This window comes from Rousettus aegyptiacus, unplaced genomic scaffold, assembly GCF_014176215.1.
Source record: "Rousettus aegyptiacus isolate mRouAeg1 unplaced genomic scaffold, mRouAeg1.p scaffold_m13_p_8, whole genome shotgun sequence".
NCBI classification, from domain to species: Eukaryota; Metazoa; Chordata; class Mammalia; order Chiroptera; family Pteropodidae; genus Rousettus; species Rousettus aegyptiacus.
In genome coordinates, this window is record NW_023416311.1 from 29,011,598 (window position 1) to 29,023,378 (window position 11,781).

Consider the following 11,781-nt stretch of genomic DNA (forward strand, 5'->3'; position numbering starts at 1 on the left):
TTAATGGGGAAACTCTCAGTGCTGAGAGAAATAGGAACATGAGATATGATGTCGGTGGGGTCAGTTTCTAGAACCAAAGTGGAAGTGTCTGTATGTGTAGGAAATAGAGTTGTCATACTGGTGTAAATAGAAGGGGCGGTGGCCATCTCAGTAGTAGAGGTAAAGACTGATAATGGGATGGTAGGTGTAGAAGTAATTTTACTATTTGGATCAATTTCTATACATGGAGTGGAGGGAGAAGTAGGAACTATAGTAATGGATATAGATTCTGGACATGGGGTAACGGAGGAAATAGCAAGAGTGGGGGTTGTTTTAGTAGAAGAAGAAGTTAGAGAAGACAAACGTGGAGAAGTTCTTGAAGTTTCAGATGAAAAAGGAGTAGGAAAAGCAGAGAGAGAAGTGGGTGGATTTTGTGTGCTAAGGGAATATAGGGAGGTAGGAAAAAGGTTAGTGGTATTAGTAAGCATTGAATTTTCACTGATGGAAGAGAAAAACGGAGACGTCGTTAAAGTGGATATTGAAGACAAGATAACAGTACTGAAGGAAGAGATTATTGCATTTGTAGATGTATGCCATATGGAAGGAAAGTGTGTGGGAGAAACACTTGAAGTACTATGCAATGTTGTCCGGTAAGGGCTCATTCCAATCATTGTGGTACCACTCATATCAGTCGAATACCCAGTGGCACCCGCGTATATGGGAGTAGTTGTTTGCCGCGTGGTGGTAGCGATGTCTGTACTAACAGAAGTTGGGACTCTGGCTGTTGATGTCTGCACGGTGCCCGCAGTAGAGGGAGAGGGCCTCAGTGCAGATAAGGGAGTAATGGTGGTGGAGTAGCTGTTTGAAGAGGTGACGGCCAGAGTACGTTGCGTTGTCAGCGGGGAGGGGGTTGTTGTCATGTCAGTAGTGGGAGTCACGATCTTTACTGTAGTGTGGCGAGCAGAGGGAGTTGCTGTGATCGAGGTGGCAGAGGTGGAAGTGTCAGCGTGAGTGACAATTTCTGTCATGGTCGTGGTGACATGACTAGTGGGAGAGGGAGGGCTGGACATCGATGTAGTAGCAGGGAGTGAGGTGATCAAGGTGGTCACGGGGGTGGTGGCTGTGGTCCTAGTGTCTACCGGCTGTGTGTTAGAGGAAGGTGGGGAGGTCGGAGGCACACTGGTGGTGGACGTCAAGGTACGGGTGGTCACTGGAATAGAAGTGATAGAAGTGGGGGTGCTAACGGCGTTTGTGGGAGTTCTCAAAGACGTCACTGGGGGAGTAGACGTTAGCTCTGTTGCCAGAGAGTCGGCGGAGGAATCACTGGTGGGACCAGGGGTGGTTTTCCAGGTGGATGTGGCACGAGAAGGTGTGTCCGTCGTCCTGCCTGGCGGTGTAGTGGCTGCAGTGGAGGACGGTGTTCCTGTGCTTGTGGGCGTTGTGTACGAGACCGTTACAGAGGATGCCATGGTGGATTCGGTGTTTGTGTGGAGTGGAGTAGTGCCCATTGCAGGTGCGGTGGGACTCAGTGTCGGAGTGGTCGTGGAACCGCTGCCGGCAGCTCTCCGTGGACTGCTCGTTGTGAGGGATGGAGTTGGACTGCTCTGGGGGACTGTGAGTGTGTTTGCCAGAGTAGGCGTGGTGACTGAGGTTGTAGTCACACTGAGTGTTGTCTTCGTATTGGTGGTGGTGGGCAATGACGTGAAGATATTTGAGGGGGTTCCGCACGCACTGGACGGGGTGAGTGTTGAGGTGAGGTCGTTCGTGTCAGTCGAATACCCAGTGGCGCCCGCATATGTGGGAGTAGTTGTTTGCCGGGGGGTGGTAGCGATGTCTGTACTAACAGAAGTTGGAACTCTGGTTGTTGATGTCCGCACGGTGCCCACAGTAGAAGGAGAGGGCCTCAGTGCAGATAAGGGAGTAATGGTGGTGGAGTAGCTGTTTGAAGAGGTGACGGCCAGAGTACGTTGCGTTGTCAGCGGGGAGGTGGTTGTTGTCATGTCTGTAGTAGGACCCACGATCCTTACTGTAGTGTGGCGAGCAGAGGGAGTTGCTGTGATCGAGGTGGCAGAGGTGGAAGTATCAGCGTGAGTGCCAATTTCTGTCGTGGTCGTGGTGACATGACTAGTGGGAGAGGGAGGGCTGGACATTGATGTAGTAGTACGAAGTGAGGTGATCAAGGTGGTCAAGGGGGTGGTGGCTGTGGTCCTAGTGTCAACCGGCTGTGTGTTAGAGGAAGATGGGGAGGTCGGAGGCACACTGGTGGTGGACGTCAAGGTACGGGTGGTCGCTGGAATAGAAGTCATAGAAGTGGGGGTGCTGACGGCGTTTGTGGGAGTTATCAAAGACGTCACTGGGGGAGTAGACGTTAGCTCTGTTGCGAGAGACTCGGCGGAGGAATCACTGGTGGGACCAGGGGTGGTTTTCCAGGTGGATGTGGCACGAGAAGGTGTGTCCGTCGTCCTGCCTGGCGGTGTAGTGGCTGCAGTGGAGGACGGTGTTCCTGTGCTTGTGGGCGTTGTGTACGAGACCGTTACAGAAGATGCCACGGTGGATTCGGTGTTTGTGTGCAGTGGAGTAGTGCCCATTGCAGGTGCGGTGGGACTCAGTGTCGGAGGGGTCGTGGAAAGGCTGCCAGCTGTGGACCCTGCAGCTGTCAGTGGACTGCTCGTTGTGAGGGATGGAGTTGGACTGCTCTGGGTGACTGTGAGTGTGTTTGCCAGAGTAGGCGTGGTGACTGAAGTTGTAGTCACACTGAGTGTTGTCTTCGTATTGGTGGTGGTGGGCAATGACGTGAAGATATTTGAGGGGGTTCCCCACGCACTGGAAGGGGTGAGTGTTGAGGTGAGGTCGTTCGTGTCAGTCGAATACCCAGTGGCACCCGCGTATGTGGGAGTCGTTGTTTGCCGGGTGGTGGTAGCGATGTCTGTACTAACAGAAGTTGGGACTCTGGCTGTTGATGTCCGCACGGTGCCCGCATTAGAGGAGAGAGGGCCTCAGTGCAGATAAGGGAGTAATGGTGGTGGAGTAGCTGTTGGAAGAGGTGACGGCCAGAGTACGTTGCGTTGTCAGCGGGGAGGGGGTTGTTGTCATGTCAGTGGTGGGAGTCACGATCCTTACTGTAGTGTGGTGAGCAGAGGGAGTTGCTGTGATCGAGGTGGCAGAGGTGGAAGTGTCAGCGTGAGTGACAATTTCGGTCGCGATCGTGGTGACATGACTAGTGTGAGAGGGAGGGCTGGACATCGATGTAGTAGCAGGGAGTGAGGTGATCAAGGTGGTCACGGGGGTGGTGGCTGTGGTCCTAGTGTCAACCGGCTGTGTGTTAGAGGAAGGTGGGGAGGTCGGAGGCACACTGGTGGTGGACGTCAAGGTACGGGTGGTCACTGGAATAGAAGTGATAGAAGTGGGGGTGCTGACGGCGTTTGTGGGAGTTATCAAAGACGTCACTGGGGGAGTAGACGTTAGCTCTGTTGCGAGAGACTCGGCGGAGGAATCACTGGTGGGACCAGGGGTGGTTTTCCAGGTGGATGTGGCATGAGAAGGTGTGTCCGTCGTCCTGCCTGGCGGTGTAGTGGCTGCAGTGGAGGACGGTGTTCCTGTGCTTGTGGGCGTTGTGTACGAGACCGTTACAGAGGATGCCACGGTGGATTCGGTGTTTGTGTGGAGTGGAGTAGTGCCCATTGCAGGTGAGGTGGGACTCAGTGTCGGAGTGGTCGTGGAACCGCTGCCAGCTGTGGACCCTGCAGCTGTCAGTGGACTGCTCGTTGTGAGGGATGGAGTTGGACTGCTCTGGGTGACTGTGAGTGTGTTTGCCAGAGTAGGCGTGGTGACTGAAGTTGTAGTCACACTGAGTGTTGTCTTCGTATTGGTGGTGGTGGGCAATGACGTGAAGATATTTGAGGGGGTTCCCCACGCACTGGAAGGGGTGAGTGTTGAGGTGAGGTCGTTCGTGTCAGTCGAATACCCAGTGGCACCCGCGTATGTGGGAGTAGTTGTTTGCCGGGTGGTGGTAGCGATGTCTGTACTAACAGAAGTTGGGACTCTGGCTGTGGATGTCCGCACGGTGCCCGCAGTAGAGGGAGAGGGCCTCAGTGCAGATAAGGGAGTAATGGTGGTGGAGTAGCTGTTGGAAGAGGTGACGGCCAGAGTACGTTGCGTTATCAGCGGGGAGGGGGTTGTTGTCATGTCAGTGGTGGGAGTCACGATCCTTACTGTAGTGTGGCCAGCAGAGGGAGTTGCTGTGATCGAGGTGGCAGAGGTGGAAGTGTCAGCGTGAGTGACAATTTCTGTCGTGGTCGTGGTGACATGACTAGTGGGAGAGGGAGGGCTGGACATCGATGTAGTAGCAGGGAGTGAGGTGATCAAGGTGGTCACGGGGGTGGTGGCTGTGGTCCTAGTGTCTACCGGCTGTGTGTTAGAGGAAGGTGGGGAGGTCGGAGGCACACTGGTGGTGGACGTCAAGGTACGGGTGGTCACTGGAATAGAAGTGATAGAAGTGGGGGTGCTGACGGCGTTTGTGGGAGTTATCAAAGACGTCACTGGGGGAGTAGACGTTAGCTCTGTTGCGAGAGACTCGGCGGAGGAATCACTGGTGGGACCAGGGGTGGTTTTCCAGGTGGATGTGGCACGAGAAGGTGTGTCCGTCGTCCTGCCTGGCGGTGTAGTGGCTGCAGTGGAGGACGGTGTTCCTGTGCTTGTGGGCGTTGTGTACGAGACCGTTACAGAAGATGCCACGGTGGATTCGGTGTTTGTGTGCAGTGGAGTAGTGCCCATTGCAGGTGCGGTGGGACTCAGTGTCGGAGTGGTCGTGGAACCGCTGCCAGCTGTGGACCCTGCAGCTGTCAGTGGACTGCTCGTTGTGAGGGATGGAGTTGGACTGCTCTGGGTGACTGTGAGTGTGTTTGCCAGAGTAGGCGTGGTGACTGAAGTTGTAGTCACACTGAGTGTTGTCTTCGTATTGGTGGTGGTGGGCAATGACGTGAAGATATTTGAGGGGGTTCCCCACGCACTGGAAGGGGTGAGTGTTGAGGTGAGGTCGTTCGTGTCAGTCGAATACCCAGTGGCACCCGCGTATGTGGGAGTAGTTGTTTGCCGGGTGGTGGTAGCGATGTCTGTACTAACAGAAGTTGGGACTCTGGCTGTGGATGTCCGCACGGTGCCCGCAGTAGAGGGAGAGGGCCTCAGTGCAGATAAGGGAGTAATGGTGGTGGAGTAGCTGTTGGAAGAGGTGACGGCCAGAGTACGTTGCGTTATCAGCGGGGAGGGGGTTGTTGTCATGTCAGTGGTGGGAGTCACGATCCTTACTGTAGTGTGGCCAGCAGAGGGAGTTGCTGTGATCGAGGTGGCAGAGGTGGAAGTGTCAGCGTGAGTGACAATTTCTGTCGTGGTCGTGGTGACATGACTAGTGGGAGAGGGAGGGCTGGACATCGATGTAGTAGCAGGGAGTGAGGTGATCAAGGTGGTCACGGGGGTGGTGGCTGTGGTCCTAGTGTCTACCGGCTGTGTGTTAGAGGAAGGTGGGGAGGTCGGAGGCACACTGGTGGTGGACGTCAAGGTACGGGTGGTCACTGGAATAGAAGTGATAGAAGTGGGGGTGCTGACGGCGTTTGTGGGAGTTATCAAAGACGTCACTGGAGGAGTAGACGTTAGCTCTGTTGCCAGAGAGTCGGCGGAGGAATCACTGGTAGGACCAGGGGTGGTTTTCCAGGTGGATGTGGCACGAGAAGGTGTGTCCGTCGTCCTGCCTGGCGGTGTAGTGGCTGCAGTGGAGGACGGTGTTCCTGTGCTTGTGGGCGTTGTGTACGAGACCGTTACAGAGGATGCCACGGTGGATTCGGTGTTTGTGTGGAGTGGAGTAGTGCCCATTGCAGGTGCGGTGGGACTCAGTGTCGGAGGGGTCGTGGAACCGCTGCCGGCTGTGGACCCTGCAGCTGTCCATGGACTGCTCGTTGTGAGGGATGGAGTTGGACTGCTCTGGGTGACTGTCAGTGTGTTTGCCAGAGTAGGCGTGGTGACTGAGGTTGTAGTCACACTGAGTGTTGTCTTTGTATTGGTGGTGGTGGGCAATGACGTGAAGATATTAGAGGGGGTTCCCCACGCACTGGAAGGGGTGAGTGTTGAGGTGAGGTCATTCGTGTCCGTCGAATACCCAGTGGCACCCGCGTATGTGGGAGTAGTTGTTTGCCGGGTGGTGGTAGCGATGTCTGTACTAACAGAAGTTGGGACTCTGGCTGTTGATGTCCGCACGGTGCCCGCAGTAGAGGGAGAGGGCCTCAGTGCAGATAAGGGAGTAATGGTGGTGGAGTAGCTGTTGGAAGAGGTGACGGCCAGAGTACGTTGCGTTATCAGCGGGGAGGGGGTTGTTGTCATGTCAGTGGTGGGAGTCACGATCCTTACTGTAGTGTGGCCAGCAGAGGGAGTTGCTGTGATCGAGGTGGCAGAGGTGGAAGTGTCAGCGTGAGTGACAATTTCTGTCGTGGTCGTGGTGACATGACTAGTGGGAGAGGGAGGGCTGGACATCGATGTAGTAGCAGGGAGTGAGGTGATCAAGGTGGTCACGGGGGTGGTGGCTGTGGTCCTAGTGTCTACCAGCTGTGTGTTAGAGGAAGGTGGGGAGGTCAGAGGCACACTGGTGGTGGACGTCAAGGTACGGGTGGTCACTGGAATAGAAGTGATAGAAGTGGGGGTGCTGACGGCGTTTGTGGGAGTTATCAAAGACGTCACTGGAGGAGTAGACGTTAGCTCTGTTGCCAGAGAGTCGGCGGAGGAATCACTGGTAGGACCAGGGGTGGTTTTCCAGGTGGATGTGGCACGAGAAGGTGTGTCCGTCGTCCTGCCTGGCGGTGTAGTGGCTGCAGTGGAGGACGGTGTTCCTGTGCTTGTGGGCGTTGTGTACGAGACCGTTACAGAGGATGCCACGGTGGATTCGGTGTTTGTGTGGAGTGGAGTAGTGCCCATTGCAGGTGCGGTGGGACTCAGTGTCGGAGGGGTCGTGGAACCGCTGCCGGCTGTGGACCCTGCAGCTGTCCATGGACTGCTCGTTGTGAGGGATGGAGTTGGACTGCTCTGGGTGACTGTGAGTGTGTTTGCCAGAGTAGGCGTGGTGACTGAAGTTGTAGTCACACTGAGTGTTGTCTTCGTATTGGTGGTGGTGGGCAATGACGTGAAGATATTTGAGGGGGTTCCCCACGCACTGGAAGGGGTGAGTGTTGAGGTGAGGTCGTTTGTGTCCGTCGAATACCCAGTGGCACCCGCGTATGTGGGAGTCGTTGTTTGCCGGGTGGTGGTAGCGATGTCTGTACTAACAGAAGTTGGGACTCTGGCTGTTGATGTCCGCACGGTGCCCGCAGTAGAGGGAGAGGGCCTCAGTGCAGATAAGGGAGTAATGGTGGTGGAGTAGCTGTTGGAAGAGGTGACGGCCAGAGTACGTTGCGTTATCAGCGGGGAGGGGGTTGTTGTCATGTCAGTGGTGGGAGTCACGATCCTTACTGTAGTGTGGCCAGCAGAGGGAGTTGCTGTGATCGAGGTGGCAGAGGTGGAAGTGTCAGCGTGAGTGACAATTTCTGTCGTGGTCGTGGTGACATGACTAGTGGGAGAGGGAGGGCTGGACATCGATGTAGTAGCAGGGAGTGAGGTGATCAAGGTGGTCACGGGGGTGGTGGCTGTGGTCCTAGTGTCTACCAGCTGTGTGTTAGAGGAAGGTGGGGAGGTCAGAGGCACACTGGTGGTGGACGTCAAGGTACGGGTGGTGACTGGAATAGAAGTGATAGAAGTGGGGGTGCTGACGGCGTTTGTGGGAGTTATCAAAGACGTCACTGGGGGAGTAGGCGTTAGCTCTGTTGCCAGAGACTCGGCGGAGGAATCACTGGTGGGACCAGGGGTGGTTTTCCAGGTGGATGTGGCACGAGAAGGTGTGTCCGTCGTCCTGCCTGGCGGTGTAGTGGCTGCAGTGGAGGACGGTGTTCCTGTGCTTGTGGGCGTTGTGTACGAGACCGTTACAGAGGATGCCACGGTGGATTCGGTGTTTGTGTGCAGTGGAGTAGTGCCCATTGCAGGTGCGGTGGGACTCAGTGTCAGAGGGGTCGTGGAACCGCTGCCAGCTGTGGACCCTGCAGCTGTCAGTGGACTGCTCGTTGTGAGGGATGGAGTTGGACTGCTCTGGGTGACTGTGAGTGTGTTTGCCAGAGTAGGCGTGGTGACTGAAGTTGTAGTCACACTGAGTGTTGTCTTCGTATTGGTGGTGGTGGGCAATGACGTGAAGATATTTGAGGGGGTTCCCCACGCACTGGAAGGGGTGAGTGTTGAGGTGAGGTCGTTCGTGTCAGTCGAATACCCAGTGGCACTCGCGTATGTGGGAGTCGTTGTTTGCCGGGTGGTGGTAGCGATGTCTGTACTAACAGAAGTTGGGACTCTGGCTGTTGATGTCCGCACGGTGCCCGCAGTAGAGGGAGAGGGCCTCAGTGCAGATAAGGGAGTAATGGTGGTGGAGTAGCTGTTGGAAGAGGTGACGGCCAGAGTATGTTGCGTTGTCAGCGGGGAGGGGGTTGTTGTCATGTCAGTGGTGGGAGTCACGATCCTTACTGTAGTGTGGCCAGCAGAGGGAGTTGCTGTGATCGAGGTGGCAGAGGTGGAAGTGTCAGCGTGAGTGACAATTTCTGTCGTGGTCGTGGTGACATGACTAGTGGGAGAGGGAGGGCTGGACATCGATGTAGTAGCAGGGAGTGAGGTGATCAAGGTGGTCACGGGGGTGGTGGCTGTGGTCCTAGTGTCTACCGGCTGTGTGTTAGAGGAAGGTGGGGAGGTCAGAGGCACACTGGTGGTGGACGTCAAGGTACGGGTGGTGACTGGAATAGAAGTGATAGAAGTGGGGGTGCTGACGGCGTTTGTGGGAGTTATCAAAGACGTCACTGGGGGAGTAGGCGTTAGCTCTGTTGCCAGAGACTCGGCGGAGGAATCACTGGTGGGACCAGGGGTGGTTTTCCAGGTGGATGTGGCACGAGAAGGTGTGTCCGTCGTCCTGCCTGGCGGTGTAGTGGCTGCAGTGGAGGACGGTGTTCCTGTGCTTGTGGGCGTTGTGTACGAGACCGTTACAGAGGATGCCACGGTGGATTCGGTGTTTGTGTGGAGTGGAGTAGTGCCCATTGCAGGTGAGGTGGGACTCAGTGTCGGAGTGGTCGTGGAACCGCTGCCAGCTGTGGACCCTGCAGCTGTCAGTGGACTGCTCGTTGTGAGGGATGGAGTTGGACTGCTCTGGGTGACTGTGAGTGTGTTTGCCAGAGTAGGCGTTGTTGTGTAGGTTGTTGTGTCACCCAATGTTGTTGGATTATGGGTAGTTATTTTAGTTGGTGTGTTATGATCCGTGGTTTTTGTTATCTTGCTTGTTTGTGTCCTGTCTGCTGTGACGGGTGATTTTTTTGTTGTGGATGTTGCGTGTGTCGTTTTGGTAGTCCATGTTTGTGTGGATTCATAGCTGGTCAATTTCTCCGAAGTCATTGTAGTTGTTGGGATGATTGATGATTTAATTGAAGATGTTAATGGTATTCCTGTGTTGAAAGTTTTTATTGTAGTGTCACTCTTCTGAGCAAATGTTGTTTTAGTGGAGGTTATAGTGTTTAAAGGAGTTTTTGTTGGTGTATTGAAGTCAGTGGATGCTTCTGTAGAAGCTGATACAACTGCTGTTGTTGGTCTTGTTAATTCTTTGATTGTTGTCAGAGCAGGAGTGGTGGTTTTTGATGTTTCAAATGTACTGGTGGTTTTAGGAATTGAAGATGTGATAGTAATGAATGTACTGCTAAGCATCGGTGAGGAACTCTTATCAGTTTCTGTCATTAACTGTGTTTTCATAGTAGTTAAAGAGGGTGTGGCAGCTGAGTCAGAAGTGATTACTGGCATAGGAGACTTGGTTGTATGGATACTTGCAGTGGTAGGAATAGTCTTTTTTGTGTTACTAGTCATAGAGATCAGTGTATCAAGAGTTGTGAGTGTGGTTGGGACAGAAGAAGAAAGTGGGAGCGTGGTTGTGGTAGTTTTCTTAGGAGCAGTGGTAATGGGAGAAGTGATTATGGTTGAAGTGACTCTCTCAGTAGTAGTTGTGGGATAAGTACTGGTGATGGTTGTTCCTGGCTTCCCTGTCACAGCTGTGGTTGTGTAAGAACTAGTAAAGGACACTTGGGTCATTGTCATGCAAGTGGTGGTGGGATAAGTGGTGGTGATTACAAGTCTTGTTGGATGGATGCATTCTGTAGTGCCCGTATAGACAATTATGGTAGGTGGAGTGGTTTCCACCTTGATGACAAATTTGGATGTTGGGATTGTTGAGGTTTTGGAATTGATTGGAGATTTGAGCAATTTTTCGAAAATGGGTTTAAAGTGGGTGGAGGTGGTGAGAGTCATAGGTATGTTTTTCCTACTGCTGGGAGTGGGAGAAGAATTTCCAGGATCGCGAAGTGGCCACCCTGCTGCGCCCTTGGATTGTTGGGAGTTGCTAAGAGCAGTGTGGGCGGCTGCTTTACTGGGGAATAGCTCATTATAGGTGGATGTGGCCATGGGTGAAATTCCTGCATTGGCAATAGAACAGATGAATTCATTTGTAAGTCCTTTGGCCACAGTAATACCACATAGGTTAGTCACAACCCCATTTTCCAGATCTATATCACAGAAGGCAGGAATTATTCCCCTGTCAGAGGCAATTTGGGGCTGAGACTTATCAGATACTGAAGCCCAACATCTATCTGCCCCTCGGGGCAGCCTCTTCAAGGGAGGCAGCAAGGGGGGACATCCCAGTACCTTGCCTGCATTATCTGAGTGTCAGCCCTAGGATGGTAGTACTGAGCATTCACGTTCAGCTAGAGGCTCTTGCCTCCTTCCCTCACCACCCCCACCACTTTTCCCTCACACACCCCACCTTCCCTTACTCTGCTTCCTCCTCCTTTCTCTACCTGCTCCCCAAAGTCCTTGTCCCTTCAGGCTCTCTGCCCCATCCTCCACTTTGTTCTACCTCTGCCCTTTTCCCTGTGGTTCAGTGCTGTCCAGGATAACTCTCCTTTTCAAAAAGAGAGAGAACCCAGCCAAAGTGGGGCTGGGAGTGAGAACATATCATGGACCCCAGGAGAAGAGGAGTCAGAGAAGAGAAAGCTTCATAAAGAATAGCAAAAGGGAAACCAGAGACTGAAGCTGACTCTATTGAGATTGAGGGACAACACAGGCTGAAGGACAGGACAGAGAAGGAAACTTCCAGAAAGAGATACCTCAGTAGGCTGGCATGAATCCCAGAGATCTTAAGGTTTATTTGTGAGTGTTTATAAAAAATAGACATGACTTCTATTACCAACTCTATTTTGGACACTGAGTAAATTAGTTTACAAACGTGAACCCCTCACTCTATAAGTATCGTCAACCTCATCTTACATGTGGTAAGAGTGAGGGTCAGAGGTCCTCTAATGTTGGGGAGGAGTGGTGGGAAGACTCATTCAGCCACATCTTTTGCAAGCAGAAAAGGCCCGAGCCACCTGTCCTCTCAGGGTTAGCTGTTTCCTCACCTTAGACCCAGAACATCTTTTTACTCTGAGAGCGAGGATTTCTGCCACCACCCTTTGGCCCACCTCTCAGCCTAGCTTGGGGGTGTCAAGAAAGTAGAGAGAGTATGAAGATTCTTGGGCTAAAGCCCTTACAGCCAGTAGGTAGCCCTGGAGGTAAGTGAGGGGGTGAACCATGGGCCTCTGGGTTGAGAAAGTCTAGAATTGGGGGTTTGAAGCAGATGTTTGGAGGCAGAGGAATTGTGGGATTCCTAAAGGGTGGAAGAGA

At 53.5% G+C, this 11,781-nt stretch overlaps 1 protein-coding gene across 1 annotated transcript; it reads right to left on the reverse strand.

Annotated features, from left to right (window-relative positions):
* Nucleotides 1-8,932: 8,932 nt before the first annotated feature.
* On the reverse strand, nt 8,933-10,524 carry LOC118606707 (mucin-3B-like). Its single transcript, XM_036225912.1, has 2 exons — nt 9,894-10,524; nt 8,933-9,228 (listed from the first exon to the last, which is right to left on the reverse strand). The coding sequence occupies exons 1-2, from the start codon at nt 10,522-10,524 to the stop codon at nt 8,933-8,935; spliced, it is 927 nt and encodes a 308-aa protein (XP_036081805.1).
* Between the last annotated feature and the right edge of the window lie 1,257 nt (nt 10,525-11,781).